We start from the raw sequence: 19,146 nt of genomic DNA on the forward strand, positions 1-19,146 counted from the left end.
CATTGTGACATCACTGAGGAGGTTGGCTCTTATTGGTAGAATGAGGCATTATGACATCACAATATGAGCTCTGGAATGTTGCTACTCTTTGGGTTTCTGCCAGGAACTTGGGACCTGGGTTGGCCACAGGATATTGGGCTTGATGGATCTTCCATATGTCCCAGTATGACAATTCTTATGTTCTATGTGAGCCAAGTATAGGACAATCAAGCCATTGTGACATCACTGATAAGATTGGCTCTTAGGGATTGGTGGAATGAGGCATTATGACATCACAATATGAGCTCTGGAATGTTGCTACTCTTTGGGTTTCTGCCAGGCATTATGATATCAGGGAAAGGGATTGGGACTTGCATTCTGCCTTTTTGCAATTTGCATACAGGTACTTCAAGCATTTTCCCTCTCTGCCCCAGTGGGTTCACAATCTATCTAATGTGATTTGCCCGGGGTCACAGGGAACAGCACAAGGTTTCTAAAATTACTTTGTCAGTCTATCCCAGGGGTGGGCAACTCCGGTCCTCGAGGGCCAGAATATGCATGAGATCTATTTGCATGCACTGCTTTCAATGCATATTCATTGGGGAAATCCTGAAAACCCGACTGGATTCTGGTCCTCAAGGACCAGAGTTACCCACCCCTGGTCCATACCATTCTTGGCTATCTTCAATCGCCTTTATTGTATTCACCTATTAACAGGGACTGAAAGAATTACAAGTCCCCCATGTTCAATGTTCCTGCACTGCTCTCTATAACAGCTCCTAGTGGCAGAGGCAGGAAGTGCAGGAGCTGTGACTTCTTCTACCACCAGCTCTGACTTTAGTGCAGTTTCCACAAAGACACAAGTGTATCCTGAGAAACCCATTCTCAATTTCTTCTTCTATAACCTTCTGTTTTGTTTTTTAAACAGCACAGAGACAAAGTCTGAGCTGGTGGTGGAAGAAATCACAGCTCCTGTCCTTCCTGCCTCTGTCACTAGGAGGTGCTGTAGGGAATGGTGCAAGAGCATTGAATAATGGGGAACTCATAACATAACCATAAGTTCAATGCGGTTTACAAAAAAATTACAAAATGAAAAGGTATATTAGAATCTATTCAATCAAATATTTTGAAAAGAGGAAGGTTTTCAACTGATTTCTAAAATGTTCATAAGAACAAGATTGAAAATCTTTGTCATAGGAAGCTACTTGGTATGAAAGCATATGGTCAAGATATTTCTTGCTTTATACCACTTGACGGAGGGGAATATGAAAAGGGCATGTGATCTTCTACTGTTCTTTTGGGATGCTACTAGAAATCTATCGGCTAGATAGAGAGGGGCTGAACTGAAAGCGACTTTATAGCATAGACAACCCAATTTAAAAACTACGCAAGCCTTCACAGGAAGCCAATGCAGCTCATAATAAAAAGGGTCACATGGTTATATTTCTTCAGGCCATAAATCAATCTTAATGCAGTATTCTGAATCAATTTCAATCTGGCTATATTTTTCCTGGTACTTGTTAAATAAATGATATTACAATAATCAAGCAGGCTCAACAATAAAGACTGAACCAAAAGTCTAAAGGCCGAAACTTCAAAATACAAAGTATGCAACTTCCATAAAGTATAATATCCCTTTTGGACCACATCAATCTGATTTTCATAGTTAAATGCTATCAAAGAAAACTCCCAGTATTTTGGATCGTCAAACATATCGTATATTGAGTTGAATTTATCCTAATTGATTGTTCATGGGAGATCTTTTGAGATGAAACAAAAAAGAATTTGGTCTTATCATGATTCAATTTCAGTCCCTACCTGTCTCACTTGGGGGTTCTGTAAGGAATAATGCAGGAGGAGGTTTGGCTACAAGGGAGTTCACATCTCCCAAGTACCAGAATCTTCCAGCATGTAATTGCAAGAGCAATTTTCAAAGCATTTTATGAGGTCAAAATTACAGAACTTTATTCACATAGATTGGCTGCTCCTCTTCACAGAATGGGCATTCTTCCACAAGGCCATGATCGCCCTGAAACATGCTTATTTAGGTCAGAGGTGGAAACGTTACAGGTGCAAATGGCATTTTCAACTCTATGTGTGAATTTTTCCAGCAAACATCTACTCACAGAAACCACAGTTGATAGTTATCACATGCACTTTTTCAGAGCAAAAGGAGGGACACTTGATGTACTGGTACAAAATATACACAGACTTTGACTCCATGCAGTCAGTTCAAAATTGCCCTCAATGAACAAAACAGAGAACACTCACATAAAGCTCTGCTCCATAAAATCCATCTTGGTAAAGGACCCTATAAAAGCAAGTCAGAGAGAGTCAGTGTGTAGAACAGGCTAGAATCTGGTCTGCCAAGTGCCTCTTCTTGGCTCGTAGAAGTTTGGCAATTTCCAGGGGGAAACACAGATTCTTGCTGCGGGATTCCTGCTTCTCCATCCTGACTCATCTATCCGTGAGCTTGAGCTGTGTGGTGCTGAAAGTTGGTCTTGCAGTTGCAAGTCTTGTGAGGCGAAGCAGGAATCCTGCAGTAACAATCTGCAGCTGAAGATAGTTAAGGGGAATTATTGGTTGAAGGCTGGGAAGGGGCATGGGGGAGACAGAAAAAGACCGGTTGAATGCTAGGGGTGCACGGGAAGGTACATAAGAGAGGAAGAGAGACTGGTTGAAGGCCGGGGGAGACATGAGATAGAAAGAGAGACTGGTTGAAGGCTGGGGGGACATGAGATAGAAAGATTTATTTATTCAATTTTCTATACCGTTCTACCAGGGGAGCTCAGAACGGTTTACATGAATTTATTCAGGTACTTGAGCATTTTTTCCTCTCGCAATCTATCTAATGTACCTGGGGCAATGGGGGGATTAAGTGACTTGCCCAGGGTCACAAGGAGCAGCATGGGTTTGAACCCACAACCTCAGGGTGCTGAGGCTGTAGCTTTAACCACTGCACCACACTGGGAGTTTATGAGGGGGACATGAGATAGAAAGAGAGAGCTTGAGTGTTGCATGTCTTGGCCCTCCAAATGTTATGAAAATTTAAATGTGGCTCCTAATTTAAAAAAAGTTTGGACAAGCCTGCTGTAGAAGGATAAGCAGAGCTGCACCCGTGAAACCTTCTGTCTACCTAATGAGGGGAGAAGTTTCTGCAGTGATGGAGAACATTTCTTTCCAACCTCAGAGACTTTGGACAACTCCAAGGAGCCATATTATGACTTCCACCATCATCAAATGTCTTCAAACATTCAGCTCTATCAAGAAATCTTTGAAGACGGTACAATCTTTTGCCCTTGCTCTGATTGATGTTCATTCAATTAAACTGGCCAATCAAATCTCTAAAAAGAATTTAAACAAGTTTTGAAATTTGAGGAATTCTGCTGTGTTATTTGTGATTGCCTCTGTCATTCTCAGGGCGATAACCCGGTTACTTAAAGACATGCTTCTCGCTAGCCGCTCCTTGAACAATCACTCCCTCTCACAAACCTGTTCCCCCATTCTTGAAACATCCCCAAAAACTCTTTCAAAGTTTATAGCTTGTATTTCTGATCCAAGCACGAAATAGACATGGGATGCACTCTCCGCTGCATACAGATTTTAAAGATGGCTGAATTCAGAATGGAGGACAGATGTGCAAATGGATGGAAGGTAGGGTGGAAGTCTTGAAGACTGATATTACTTCTCACAAGTTTCAAACTTGTGCTAATTCAACCCATTTTTTTGTCCATTTGTCTAGTTCAGTATCCTGTCTTCATGGAGGCCAATTCGGGTCACAAGTACCTGGCAAAATCCCAAATAGCAGCATTCCATGCCACCGATCCAGGGCAAGCAGACTATGGACTTCTCCTCTAGGAACTTGTCCAAACCTTTCTTAAAACCAGCCACATTAATCTGCTGGGAGCTGAGAGACTGATATGCAAAAACAGGGACAGAGGCCAAGGGGTGATTGTGTCGGAGGATTTGAAGGCAATGAAATGGTGTGACAAGTTGGTGGCTGTAGTGAGAAGGATGCAAGGTTGCATCGAGAGAGGAACATAAAGGAGGTATATACGAAGAACGGTTAAACAAATTGCAGCTATACTCACTCGAGGAGCGCAGAGAGAGGGGGGACATGATCGAGACGTTCAAGTATCTCTCGGGCCGCATAGAGACGGAGGAAGATATCTTCCTCTTCAAGGGTCCCACGACAACAAGAGGGCATCCGTGGAAAATTAGGGGAGGGAAACTACGAGCTGACACCAGGAAATTCTTTTTCACAGAAAGGGTGGTTGATCGCTGGAATAGTCTTCCACTACATGTGATCGAGGCCAGCAGCGTGCCTGATTTTAAGGCCAGATGGGATCGTCACGTGGGATCTATTCACAGGGCAAAGGAAGAGGAGGGATCTATTCACAGGGCAATGGTAGGGGAGGGACATTAGGGTGGGCAGACTGGATGGGCCTTGGCCCTTATCTGCCGTCTATTTCTATGTTTCTATGATGTCCCTATACAAGTCATTGGTGAGGCCCAACCTGTTCAGGATGCAAAAGACTTGAAGAGGTCCTGAAGAAACTAACAAAAAAGATGTACGAGAAGAGACGGGAAGACCTGACTACGTATACGCTAGAGGACATTTAAATACTTGAATGGTATTACTAAAGAAACAAATCTCTTCCAGAGAAGGGGGAGCAGGAGAGTGTGGCATAATGGTTAGAGCTACAGCCTCAGTACCCTGAGGTTGTGGGTTCAAATCCATGCTGCTCTTTGTGACCCTGGGCAAATCACTTAATCCTCCACTGCCCTAGGTACATTAGAAAGACTGTGAGGGAAAAAGCTTGAGCTCCTGATTGTAAATTTCTTAATACATCTTGTCCTAGCAGTGTATCAAATCCCAGTCCCTTCCCCCAAGTGCTCGTGGTACAGAAAATGATAAAATTGAAGGGCATGAATTGAGGTAGGTGGGTGGTCAGGAAATTTGGTCGATGAGGTGGTGATGAAAAAGACATAGGATCTCTAATTAGAAAAAGGATGGTAGAAGAAAGAAAACAAATATGACGGCATGTGTGGGCTTAGATGGTGACTCTGGCTGTGAAGACCTAAGGCCTGCGCCGGGCAGATGGGATGGGCTGGAGTGGGCTTCGATGGCACCTGTGGTGGCTGGAACATAAGGACAGCCCCAGAAAGATCAGGATTGAATATTTGATATCCCATTCATTGCTGGGCAGACTGGGTGAACCATTCAGGTCTTTGTCTGTGCTGCAACCAAAAGCACGCAACACTTTGAAGAGACAACGGGCATAAAGTTCCTGCTCCATTCCAGGTGAGACAGAAGAGACAGCAACACGTAACAATGCTGAGTTAAACAAAGGGAACAAGGGCGAGAAGGTGGGATTAATCAAAGAAGCGGCAGCTTAAGTTGCATAAGCCAGCAAAGAAGGAGGCCCTTTCGGAGTATATTCAGAGGAAGAAGGCGGCAAAATTCACTTGAAGAGAGAAACTGAGGAGAGCTCTTCCCACCATGAGTCTAAAGAGAAACCCAGAGAATGGACCCCAGGATGCCAAAAGCTTCCAGTTGGCCTCACACAGCTCAGACGCACATGGCCAGCTAAGCAGCAGCAAATGGGCGCCTCTCTGGTCTAATTTTGAGAAATACTCACGCTCCGTAGGTAGGGATTGGGGGGGGTGGAGGTGCAGCACGGAACGTGTTATACAGTGCCCGACCTCTGCCTCGCAGCTGTGTCCCTCTGTAAGCCACTGTGGTTCCTGTCGCTGCATACGGAAATCCTGTCACTGGAGTTGGGCAAAGAGCAGAAAGTGAGCACAGGGAACAAAGAAAAAGCCCTCTCTCGCTACCCCAAAGCTCTCGGGATGGCTCCAGCTGCACTTCCTTCCAGACTGTCTAAGAGAGTCATCTCACAAGACCCTCTGTTCCTCCCCTCTTTTAAATACAACAACCAGGTGAGGATTAACCCAGTGACAGGATCAAGATAGAGGAACTGATCTCAATCTCTTTCCTGGGTCTCTGCCATCTCCCTCATTTCTCATGTGTCTGTTACTTTTATTATCTCTGTCTCATGCTTTCCTGCTCTGGTGTTTATTCTCAAAGCACTATTTGCATTTTAAGCATGCATAGACTGGCATTTAAAATATTTATCTTGCATTAATGTTCAAGATCTTCAAGTCTTTTACAAAGCCAGACTATACATGTCTAAAAATGCCCCAAGACAGGCTGAGATTCTAGCTTTCACAGGTCTGGAACTGGACCGGCGAAAACAAGACTTTGCAGTATATTGTAAACTCCTTCTAGTTCCCTACCTCCACACAGACATTGCAGAAGACTCCCTCCCTAAGAAGGGGAGCGATCTCTGCTAACTGCCTCACCTCCCTCCATTCCTGCCCTGCTGACAACCCACCTGCATAAAACTCAGGAGCATACACAGCTCCCACCACTGGGTTCAGCTTCCAGCCTGCAAGAAAAGCAACAATATCAACATGATAACGTCTAGTAGACCTTTCAATAACAGTTCAAAATTACTAGAAAGGGTAAACGTTCCATTAGCAAATACTAGAACCAAAAACATAACACCCCCCTCCTAATTCAAAGCATATATCAAAAGGAAGATGAATAGAAGATGACTTTTTTCACATTCTTACTGGTCACAGTGGAGAAACCATCTGCTGACCATAATGCATCAATAAATTATATAACAAGAGGACAGTGTTTCACAAAGGAAACTGCAACAATGAAAGTGGAAGAGGAAGAAATGAGCGTAATACATGGATAATAACAGAGAAAAATGAAGGCAGATAAAGACCATATGGCCAATCTAGTCTGCCTAACCAAGGCATCTATTATCCCCTCCTCTCCCTGAGAGATACAACGTACTTGTCCCAAGCTTTCTTACTCCAGTTCAACTTTATCATTTCTATAATGCTGCCAGACATACTCAGCGCTGTATGTTAAGCGTGTTCAAAATAATACTTGAATATAGATTCACTCCTTCAAAATGACATCAAACTATACCTACCGCTAGGAGAAACCCACGACGTGACATCAAACTATACCTACCGCTAGGAGAAACCCACGACGTGACATCAAACTGTACCTACCGCTAGGAGAAACCCACGACGCGACATCAAACTATACCTACCGCTAGGAGAAACCCACGACGTGACATCAAACTGTACCTACCGCTAAGAGAAACCCACGACGCGACATCAAACTATACCTACCGCTAGGAGAAACCCACGACATGACATCAAACTATACCTACCGCTAGGAGAAACCCTCGACGCGACATCAAACTATACCGACCGCTAGGAGAAACCCACGACGTGACATCAAACTGTACCTACCGCTAGGAGAAACCCACGACGCGACATCAAACTATACCTACCACTAGCAGAAACCTGCTACAGATAATGAAACTGCTAAACTACCTCTCGGAAATCAAAAACTGGATGTCTGTCAACAAATTACAACTAAACGCCTCCATTGGATCTGCAAAGAACACTGCAACTGCGCCCGTCCCTCGCTACGCTGGGACTCAACTAGCATAACTGCAAAGGACAAAGCACACAACCTAGGAATAGTCCTTGACGCCAACCTACCGCTTTCCAACCACATCTCTCAGGTGGCATCTTCCTCATTTTACTACCTGTGAGGGAGGGAGAGTGTGGTGCAGTGGTTAAAGCTACAGCCTCAGCACCTTGGGGTTGTGACCCTGGGCAAGTCACTTAATCCCCCCATTGCCCCAGGTACATTAGATAGATTGTGAGAGGGAAAAATGCTTGAGTGCCTGAATAAATTCATGTAAACCGTTCTGAGCTTCCTTAGCAGAACGGTATAGAAAATTGAATAAATAAATAAACTCTGAAAAATAAAGATACTACTTTTCTGAATCTGACTTCACTCCTCTCCCGCATGGACTACTGCAATGCGCTATTCAACAACGTCTCCATTGTGTATAAAACGTGGCAATCAGACTGCTAAAAAACCTGCCTGCCCGTGACCCTGTCTCCCAGGCTTTTCCATGTGTTTGTTGCAGCCTCTGACTCTGACATGCAAATACTTATTAGTATTAAAATTAGGTCATTAATATTAAAACAAGCACTCTGATCGATGCCCTAAGATCACTTAGGCATGCACTAAATTTAAAGACGACCACTAACGACAGGTTACCCACAGGTGTACCGTATTGCAAGTCCCTCTTGTCAGCCACGACGGCCTCCCCAAAAAAGAGAGAGGCAGGAGGGATGCCCATTCCTTCCTGCCTTGGAAACCTGAGCCCCCCCACACACACACTCCCTACCCTCCTCCAAAGATCGAGGGCACTTGAATCCCCCCCACTTCCTACTCCGAAACAGCTGAGTGGCAGGAGGCTGCTTCAGGACTTGCCCTGCCGCTCAGCTGTTCGGGCTTCCCCTGCCGGCTCTGCACATCTGTCAAAGTCGCTTTTCCAAAAACTGATGGGGTGGGATTATGCTAGACCTCCGTGAAACTAATTTACATGCAAAGTTGTTTGAACATCATTCGCCGTTTTCAAATCAGACAATTAATCGGCCCATGTGGTTTTAACTACGATTTTAGTGCATCCAGGTCTAAGCTGGGATTCTGACTGTTCGAGCCACACCACTTTAAGCTTTCCTTCATAAAATCAGCCATTATGGGTCAGACCAGTTTCCTGTTTCCACAGTGGCCAATCCAGGACACAAGTACCTGCAAAAAACCCCCAGAGAGTATCAACATTTTTTAACTGGTAGAACTGGTTTCAATTTTTAATAGCTGAATGTCATGAGCATAACTGTGAAACTGCATTTCACAATCAAGAATCAGTTGTCCAAACAGAAGCATGAGATGCTGAATAAGGTGGGTGAAAGGATCAATTCTTGCGCTCCTCATCAAATCCAGGTGATGGTCTTTTCCACTTCACATCTACACCATTCCCAAGAGTCATCAAGTTAGAAATGAGAACAGTGAAATATGTATCAAACATCGATGGAGGGACAGTGATTTTGACCAGGTTTTATGATTTTCGAGGAGTATGAATTTTGTTTTGTCTGGGTTCAGCTTCAGTTTGTGGTCTTTCATCCTTGTTGCCACTGTTTCTAGAGTTCTGTGTAGTGTGTCTGTCATGGTGGACGTTGGTTGATCAAATGGAAGGAGATTGGTGATGTCATCTGCATAGCTATAGGAGGTTAATTCTAATTTGTCTAGGGATGCAATGTAGAAGTTGAAAAGTGTTGGGGATAAAAGTGATCCTTGGTGTATGCCGCAGGGGTTGGGCCATGGTTCTGATTTTTCTTTGTCTGTCTTTACTCTATATGCCCTGGATTGTAGGAATCCTTGAAACCATGTGTGTACTTTGCCTGTGATTCCTATTGTATCCAGTATTTGTAGCAGGATGTCGTGGTCCACCAAGTCAAATGCTGCGGAGAGGTCTAGTTGTATAATCAGCATTTTTTCTGCCTGTGCTGAGGTGTTGTCTAGCTGTGTCTAGGAGGGAACCTAGTAGTGTCTCTGTGCTATAATTGGTTCTGAAACCAGATTGTGTAGGGTGGAGTAAGTTGTGGTTTTCTAGGTAGTTGGTGAGGAGTTTCGCTACGAGGCCTATCCAGTGGTCATCTGGTCTGTTGGGTACCTTTGGGGCACTTAGATACTTCTAAAACAGATTTAGCTCCAAACATCTACATTTCGTCCGGGACATTTTGGGAAACATTCGATTATCGCTGCAAGATGTCCAAGTTAAGCTTGCCCAAAACTCACCCACAACACACCTTCTGACATGTCCCCTTGAACTCTGGATGCATAGCGGAAGAAAAGTCTTGCTAGACATCCAGGAAAACGTTTTCAATTATTGGCACTTGGACGTCCCAGTGATTAGGATGTCCAGGGCCGACTTAGGCGTTTTAGGAGCCCCTTAGTATATAACAGAGCTAATGAGAGCCTCTTACCATTCGTGAAGGCATTTCCTGCTTTCTTATTTGTCATTACTCGGGCTGTAGCATTGTTTACCTGAAACAAGAAAAGATGAGAAAATAGTCTCCCTCTTGCTGCCCATTTCTTTTCATTAACGATTCACTCCCTGATATTGTGCTACTGGTTAAAATCTAGTTCTTTAGTGCTTTTCTAGTAGACACATTTCTTTCAATGAATGGACCAGTCCTGAGACCCTTCCCCCGAGCTTTGTCAATGCATCTCACTCTCTTGGGCAGCACCCCTGCTCTTCCTGCCACTGAAGCCTTGTCTTTTCCACCCCTCTGGAAGGGATCCACCAAGGTGCTCAGAACTGCTGACTTAATCCTGTTCTTATCTGGTGCAATTCACGCCGTTCCCCAGAAAACTGATTTGATAAATCTCTCACCCACTCCACTGTTCTTTTCTCAAATTAACTCCCAAGATCCCTCACTCTTACAGCTTTTCCTCAGGAAAGGACAGAATCCTTTTATCTGTTGACTATACTGTAAGCTCCAAGGGGCAGGGACTGTCTGCGAGTGCCTCTGTAAAGTGCTAATCATTTCTATAGCGCTACTAGACCTACGCAGCGCTATTCATGTTATATGCAGGTACTTTCTCTGTCCCTAGTGGACTTATAATCTGGTTTTGTACCTGGGGCAAGAAGCTGCAGTGGGAAATGAACCCAGTTCCCTAGGATCAAAGTTCACTGCAGTAACCGTGAATCTATTTGCCGTTTGCCTGTCCTTCTCCTGCCTCTAGTTGGGTTGGTTTTGCAGTACAAGGAGAAAGAGAAGCAAATCACTGGCAGTGTCCTCTGATTCCATCGTATCACAGCTTACTTGAAATCTGTATGCTGGTCGCCAATGCAGTTTTGGATTAGAGAATCCAACCATGACCCTGAACCTTTACAGGCCAGGTGGCTCTTAATTTGCTAAGATATATTTTGAAGAAACATACAAGTGCCCTTTTTCTCTAGCAGGGCCTCATGCCAGACCCCCAAAAGTTTCAGAAAACAGCTTTAAGTTCTACATTTCACATCAGCATTTCAGGGAGGTCCGTCAGAGCCAAGCTCAACATCGTTGCGTGTAGAATTCTCTCGATCTAAGTGTTTTCTGGAGGGCTGTCGGGGCAGCTAGAGTAGGTGTGATTTTATGTTGAAGTTTTATATATGTTTTAATTATGTGCATAAGGTGATATGTCAGAATTCCAGGACTTGTCTAAATCTCACTCCTGGAACTGGGTAAGTTGGCAGCTCTGTTCTTCTGGGGGGGGCTGTGAACACTACCCCTGAAACACCTCCAGCCCTACCCATCCCAGGAACAGAAGGACCAATCGGAGACACTGCATTTGCCATCTAAGCCTCTGGGATCATGAACCTGGATTTTATTTATTTTGTTCTCATAAGAGCTTAAGAATAGCCATACTGAGTCAAACCAATGGTCCATATGGCCACACCAGGTCACACCTGGCAAACCCAAATAGTAGCCACATTCCATGCCACCGATCCAGGGCAAGCAGTGGCTTCCCCCATGTCTGTCTCAATAGCAGACTATGGACTTTTCCTCCAGGAACTTGTCCAAACCTTTCTTAAAACTACCTATACTGACCAATGTTACCGTATCCTCATAACCCAGTGTATGTTTTGATATATATGTTTCTATTGTAAGCCACTTAGATGTGACGTGGGTAATAAATGCAAGAAATAAAATTAAAATAGTGGATGAACAGAGCCGCCAAGTTCCCCAGTTCTAGGACGAGATTTCCGATAACTATGGAACCTGCAGAACTGATCTCAATAGACAGGATCAGGCACTACAAATCCCAGAGTGCTTTATGATGCAAGTTCACACCCAGGCCTGGCCAAAAAGTCTGCCAGCTTTGGAAGAAGGGCAATTTAAAAGAGAGGAAAATATCCCCCAGTTGTACAGGTAAAGGTTTAGGGCACCAGATTACAGTCTGGCTCTATCTGAATTGGAAGGATGAAGGAGCAGGAAAAAAAGAGCTGAATTCAAAACCAACAGGTTCACATTTAGACTTCTATAATCAGATGATAGCGGTCCACAAATTTCTGCCCACACAGGGACACCCAAAATTCACAAATTATGTCAGATATTTGTCAATTTATAGTATTTTAGATAAGGTAGCCAGATTAAGGTTCGGATTCTCTAAACGGCGCTGGTATCGGCAGCCATCTAAAAACAGCTGCCCACTGATAGAATGGCAGTTGTTTTTTAAAACAAGGCCAGAATTTTATAGGCCTACTTTTAGGCCACTTCCGGCATAAACCACGCCCATGCTGGCCTCAGGCACCCTTAGGCTTGTCTAGATGCTTCTGTAGGCACATTCGTTACATTGATTAAAAAAAACACCCCCCAAAAAAACCCTGCATCCCGATTGGCTAGTTAGACAGCAGTAGGATACCCTACTGCCGCCTAACTTCGGGATGTCATTATTAGAATCCGGGCCTAAATGTTTAGCAGGGACTAACCGCATGCTAGAGCGGTCGTCAGGATACACCTAGACAGTCAGGTTTCAGGATATCCACAATGAGTATGCATGAGGTAGATTTGCAAATTTATGTCATGCATATTCATCGAGGGTATCCTGAAAACCTGACTGGCTAGGTGTCTCCTGCGGATTGGGTTGAAAACCCCTGCTCTATGCAGTGGCCTAAACTGGATGCTGATTCTGAAGCTCTTCAACCATCAGGCAGTTCAGAGCAGTGGGGATTTGGGCCGACCATGCACAGTCAGTAAAGCTCCCAACTCATGAAAGAAATTGTTCTGGGGAGGAAGCAAGAGCATGCAGTGGGAAGCTAAGCCGTTGACTTCCAAGAGGCCTGAGCAAAGGGCTCTAGCATGCATTTGGCATCTCTGAAGCAGAGTGCAGTGGCTCTCGCCACGAGCTGTAAGTCAGTCTTCACATGGGATGGCAATAGGGGAAGAGCGAGAGAATGAAAGGGAACTGTTTGGAAGGGGGAGGACAAGGTAAGGGTGAAAAACAGGAGAGGGAAAGGGTGAGATGGAAGAGTCTGAGCGGGAGAAAGGGACAGATAGGAAGTGAGATCCCATGGGCCTCAGCTCAAGACACTGAACCACACTTAGCTCTCTCTCTCTGTCACTGACTTTTACATTTTGCACACTTACTGAACAAATTATTCAGAACTTTCAACAAACCCTTTCTCAACCAGAAATACCAAAAGCCAAGGAAAGGGATAAGGGAAAATTGTGCATGCACACCATCTATTAGGGACAAAAGGGGACAGAGACATATGAAGGAGAGAGAAGCTGGAAGTGCACCCCCTCCACTATACTGTACAGGCTCTGGACCATTTCACTTATCTACATAATCAGCTGAAGTACATTCTGACAAAGGAAGGCCAGGAATTAGCAAAGCACAGCTGGTCTATAAAGAAGGCTGAATGTTCTTTTGGCACGTGAAGCTACGGGATGGGATAGGCGTGAGCGACGCATGCAGAGTATGACAGAAAGCAGGCTGGCACCTCAATCTTCCGGCCCTCTACGATTGTCCCGTTCAATTTTTCTCGTGCTCGGTCTGCATCCATGCCAGTTTCAAAAGTTACAAACCCAAAACCCTGTGTGAGAGAGAGACAGAGAGAGAGAACAAGAAGAGAGGACGGAGAGAGCCGAACCAGGGAAAGAGGCATAAGGGAGAGAAAGAGAGAGAGAGAGAGAGAGGGAGAGAGGGAGAGAAGGAGTGAGTGAAGAAAGAAGTACATGTAAAACAGAAAATGAGAAGGAATATTTCATAGCAGAGGGTTACAGGAGTCTAGAAAGATTGCAGCACACAGACAGTCTGGAAATCCTGGCTGAATGGAAATGACTGAAGTAGCAGTGGATGGGCTCTAGGTAAGAGCTGTTACTGGTTCACGAGCCACACCACCCCTTTCTCAGCAAATCGTAAACTGGGTTCGAGGCACACTTAACTTTCTTCATCTCCCTCTGGTGCCTGAGGAGCCCATCCCTTCACTGTCCCTATTCCGCTCCCAATAATTTCCTCACCTTGGATTCTCAGGTGTCCCAGAAATGCTGATATAAAGAACCGATTTTAGCTCATGCCTGGAGCAAGGACTGTGGGGACGCCTTCTGAGCTGTAATAGGCTGCAGCTCTATCTAGAGCTACTTCCAGAGTTGCACGTGCCTACTATATAAATAGCCTTTGGTTTCTTCCTCCTCTCATCAGCCCTGTCTCTAGAAATCTCTGCATGTGTAAATCGCTATTTTCATGTGTAAATGCCACCGTCTACATGTGGTTATGGCCTCAGGATTAAGATGTTGCTAATGCCTGGTGCCTGCCACTGAGCTCCCCTCCCCTGCTTCAGGTCTCACAGAACTCACCTTGGAACCCCGTTCATTAAAAATGATTTCCACGTCTAAAATTTTTCCGAATTGCTGAAAATAAAAACAAGAGAGAGTTTATTGAGAGAGACAGACACATCACCATAACACAAGGACAGAGACCCGAGAGTTACTGGTAGTTGTGAAACTCTGCACTAGACAATGACACGGGGAAAATATCTGTCCCCGTCACCGAAACACCGTCCCCTTCACCGCCCCGTCCCCACAGTCCCCTTCACCGTCCCGTCCCCTTCACCGTCCCGTCCCCGCAGCATCCACCCTTCCTTCTCGCCACCTCACCGCCCTTCAGCGGCCCGAGAATCTCCTTACCTCCCCCTTACCTTTGCGGTGCAAAGAAACTTATGGGAGGGAAGGCGTGTGGTCACTGATTGCGCGCGGGCGGCCAAATCTATCTCCCTGCCTCCCTCCTTCCCCCGTACCTTTGCGGCGCTTTAGAAAAGAAACTGATGCCGGTGAAGCCTGCCTGTGCCGCCCTGTAGTCGTGTGTGTGTGGGCAGAACCTTCTCCTCTGACAATTGTCATTTTATAAACACAAATAAAACAGAGCTAGGTTCAACAAAACCCATCTCCCCTCCCTTTCACAAATATCCCCTTCACTATTGTGAAAACTGAACAAGCCAAATTACTACAGAATGCTACACAGAAAAATCAAGCTAACAGATACTTCAGTCACACATGGCAGGAATAGTGTTACGGGAGAGCAACTAGGGCAACTGCCCCCTGGTCAGAGAGAGAGCCCTAAGCCAGCTGGAAGCTAAAGAAGCACAGCCTGGGCTTTGCGGTCCCCAGTTATGTGTAATACCAACTCTAGCAGGATACATATTTCAAATCTGAAATATTCTAATCACAAAATATAAAATAAATTTATTATTTTTCTTTCTGTTGTCTGGTAATTTTATTCTTCAAATCACATTGGTCTCAGGCTTTGGTTTTAGGTTCCTTCTGTCTTCATCGTGGCATGGCTGGCTCTTGAAGGTAAGAGGAACTGGGGAGAAGATGCCGAGTCTGACACGGGTGGGATTTTTTTTACCACAGGAGTAAGACCAGTTGCAAATGTCTCCATTCCTGCGGATTTACTGTGGTGACCCACAGTTTACCGCAATAAACGGTCCCCGTGTCATTCTCTACTCTGCACGCCAGGGGAAAGGCTGGAAAGGAAATTCGCAGCCTAGCTAGGCCTGCTTTTGGCACATCATCACTTTTTTGAGCTTCTCTGGGTAAGAAAGAACATTTTACGTCAACAGACAAATGTATGCCGTTTTAAGAGATTGTTAAAAAGACACTTTTTTTGTAAGATGAAATATGGGAATTGAATTTCATGGAATACGTTTAGGTGATTTTGATCATTTCTGATAATCTTCTTGTGACCCGCTTTGGGTAAAGTGGGATATATATAAATAAAAAAATGAAAATTTCCCCTTTATGGTTGGGTCCAAGTCTCTTGGAAGGAAGCTGAGAATCCCCCTCTGAACGGTCAAAACAATGAGGTTGAACCTCTCAGGAGGGAGGCTAAGTTCTGAAATCATGAAGGAAACACAGGTGTGGTGAAACATGGACCACTGACCAGGAAAACTAAGGAAAGACTCGATTCAATTGCTGCTTTCATTAACACTAATTACTCTTCTGAAGTCCGAGACAAGGGGTGACATGAAGGACAATATTCCCACTCTCTCTCCACAGCAACAAGACACAGAAAGACTAATGGGCTCAGCCAGTCTGCTCACAAACAACAAGGAATTCAGATCCCCCCCCCAGGCATGGAAAAGGGAAAGGGAGAGTGTGGCCTAGTGGTTAGAGCCTCAGCACACTGGGGTTGTGGGTTCAAACCCACGCTGCTGCTCCTTGTGACCCTGGGTAAGTCACTTAATCCCCCCACTGCCCCAGGTACATTGCGAGTAACTGAATAAATGAATGCAAACCATTTGGAGCTCCCTGGAAGCAGCTGCCCGTGGGATCCTTTCTGCCCTAGAGAAACTGGGCCTCTTCTCCCTCGAACAGAGGAGATTGAGAAGGGACATGATTGAAACATTCAAGGTACTGAAGGGGATAGACTTAGTAGATAAAGACAGGTTGGTCACCCTCTCCAAGGTAGGGAGAACGAGAAGAGGACACTCTCTAAAGTTGAAAGGGGAACGTAAGGAAGTTCTTCTTCACCCAGAGAAGCTGGAACGCTTTTCCAGAGGCTGTTATAGGGGAAACACTCTCCAGGGATTCAAGACAAAGTTAGACAAGTTCCTGCTGAACAAGAACGTAAACAGGTAAAGCTAGTCTCAGTTAGGGTGCTGGTCTTTGACCTAAGGGCTGCCGCGTGAGCGGACTGCTGGGCACGATGGCAATTCTTATGTTCTTATGTTATGTTTACGCCACATCTGTCTTCTTCAGATGAAATGGTGACATGTCTAAGTGCATCTGGTGAAGTTGGCAAAACCAAATTTGGGGACACAGCGAGCCAGACTGACTGACCTAGAATGTTCTCTCGTGCACATGGGTCTACTGGGCCCAATCGATCTCTGCTGAAGCAAAGCCGGAGAGTTCATCAAACACTTCTTAATTCCTCTTTGGAGCAGGTGCTGTTGGCGCTGGATTTAAGAGTCTTTTTAAAACAGGGTTAGGAAGAGAAGCGCTTTTAAGAAGCAACACCCCTCCCTCACTATCATCCCCTTCTTACCTCCCTTTTACATTTTATTTTAACTATGATATAATTTGAACTTTCACCCTTATCCCAGCCCCCATTTGCTTTTTATTTTTATTCTAATTTTTTTAGCATTGTAAGTGGTTGATGGTCGGTCTATCAAATGGTGAATAAATGTATTTATTTATTCAATTTTCTATACCGTTATCCCAAGGGAGCTCAGAACGGTTCACTTGTACTTATTCAGGTGCTCAAGCAATTTCCCTGTTTGTCCCGGTGGGCTAATGTACAAAGAGCAGCGTGGGTTTGAACCCACAACTCCAGGGTGCTGAGGCTGTAGCTTTAACCACTGCGTCACACATTCCCCTTGGAAACATGGTGTAGGTAGGAGTAGCTCAGTGGCTGGAGCACCAGGCGGACAACCTGTAAATCCAGGGTTCAAATCCCACTGCTGCACCTTGTGATACTGGCAAGTCCCCCAACCCTTCAGAGGGGCCGGGGAGGCACCTGGGAATGTAACTGCCCTTGAGCGACTCCCGAAAAGGGTGTACGATAAATCCAAATAAATAAAAGAAAGTCTTACCCCGTGGCCCACTTATGATTTCAACACACTTTGCCAGACAAAGGGAATGAGATCGGCTTCCGTTCACGTCCTTCTCGTGGTCCACCCAATAACTCTTACACAATCTCATTCTTCTATTATTTCTTTCTATCATTTGTATCCTATGTTTTAGTTGGAATCTGGCTACGCTTAGATAAAGATAATCTATAAAAGAATAAACGATTGTAAAAGCCCATTTCTACACTGTCCAATGCAACTCCTGGGTCATAACGATGAGCCAATGACTTACTTGTAACTAAACGCTTGTATTCTATGGACGAGTTAGCGTTTAGCGTGTGGTAATATTTAGCACGCCTTAGTAAAAGAGGCCATGACCTAAGTGTATTAATACGTAGTTATACTGACCTACCTGTACCAGCAGCCATGTTGAATGTCATTGTCAAAGTGTCCATTGTAACTTCCTGGGAAACCGACCCAACCTCTTGTAATGTAATCTGACCTTGAACGGAATCGGTAAAGGCGGACTCGAAAAAGAGAATGTCAGCCTTACATTACTGACTCTGGGACATTATATTAAACAATGTTAATGCAGAGAGACAAAAGGCTCCCGGCCATTCAGTCTCAGAAAATACCCTGAGGACGAGATCAGCAGCAATTAAACAATCCATATTTTTGGTATTCCACAAAGCCATTTGGACATTTTATAAACTATCTAAAATGAAAAGTGTTGGACATGTCAAAAGGAGGTCGGCACTTGAATCCATTCACTATATTATTGGGATTATAGACATGAATATTGGCTTCATGTATAGGATACTTATACTAAGAGTCTGATTTACAAAGCCACACGGTAACGGCCACGAAGCCCATAGAGATTTAAAGGGCTTCAGGGCCGTTGCCACACTGCTTTGTAAAACAGGCCCTAAATATTCGAGAATTGGGTCATTTTGGTCTTCAGCAGCCAATTTCTGAGAATCATTCAAAATGACTAAGAATTTTGCTCAGTTTGGCTATTAAAATTATATTGCAAAATTGGAAAAACACATCAATAGTGGACTATATCATTTGGTGGAACGCTGTTTGTTTAACTGCCAAATTTGAGTGTGTCGCTGCAGAAAGATCCAATGCTTTACAGAAATTTACTACAACATGGAAGCCACTGGAATCCTAGTCATGCACCTGTTAAACCCTAATCATTATGATTTGCCTAAAAAAGATGCACATCCATATGGTACTTTTTGTTGAATTTACGATAGTATAATGATCATTAATTTAATTGTAATTTGTTGTTTTTCTAGTTTTGTTTGTTTTGGGGTGTTTGTTTGTTTTTTTTTCAAAGAAGAGCGACCAAGATGGTAAAGGGGCTGGAACTCCTCTCGTATGAGGAAAGACTAAAAAGGTTAGTTACGGCTCTTCAGCTTGGAAAAGAGACGGCTGAGGGGAGATAGCATTGAAAACTACAAAATCCTGACTGGAGTAGAACAGGTACAAGTGGATCGATTTTTCACTCCGTCAAAAATTACAAAGACTAGGGGACACTCGATGATGTTACAGGGAAAAACTTTCAAAACCAATAGAAGGAAATATTTTCACTCACAGAATAGTTAAGCTCTGGAACGCATTGCCAGAGGATGTGGTAAGAGCGGATAGC

At 44.5% G+C, this 19,146-nt stretch overlaps 1 protein-coding gene across 3 annotated transcripts in view; it reads right to left on the reverse strand.

Annotated features, from left to right (window-relative positions):
* RBFOX3 (RNA binding fox-1 homolog 3) overlaps window positions 1-19,146 on the reverse strand; it is a 143,739-nt gene that overhangs the window by 27,078 nt on the left and 97,515 nt on the right. Inside the window, exons 4-9 of one of the 3 annotated variants that reach the window (XM_033959859.1) lie at window positions 14,281-14,334; window positions 13,425-13,517; window positions 9,919-9,979; window positions 6,378-6,431; window positions 5,622-5,754; window positions 2,251-2,290 (exon numbers count right to left, since the gene is read on the reverse strand). In XM_033959859.1, coding sequence (XP_033815750.1) covers window positions 2,251-2,290; window positions 5,622-5,754; window positions 6,378-6,431; window positions 9,919-9,979; window positions 13,425-13,517; window positions 14,281-14,334 — 435 coding nt within the window. The remainder of the gene's footprint in view (window positions 1-2,250; window positions 2,291-5,621; window positions 5,755-6,377; window positions 6,432-9,918; window positions 9,980-13,424; window positions 13,518-14,280; window positions 14,335-19,146) is intronic. The other 2 variants (XM_033959860.1, XM_033959861.1) reach the window with 2 other exon arrangements.

Source organism: Geotrypetes seraphini, chromosome 10, assembly GCF_902459505.1.
Source record: "Geotrypetes seraphini chromosome 10, aGeoSer1.1, whole genome shotgun sequence".
Classification (NCBI taxonomy): Eukaryota; Metazoa; Chordata; class Amphibia; order Gymnophiona; family Dermophiidae; genus Geotrypetes; species Geotrypetes seraphini.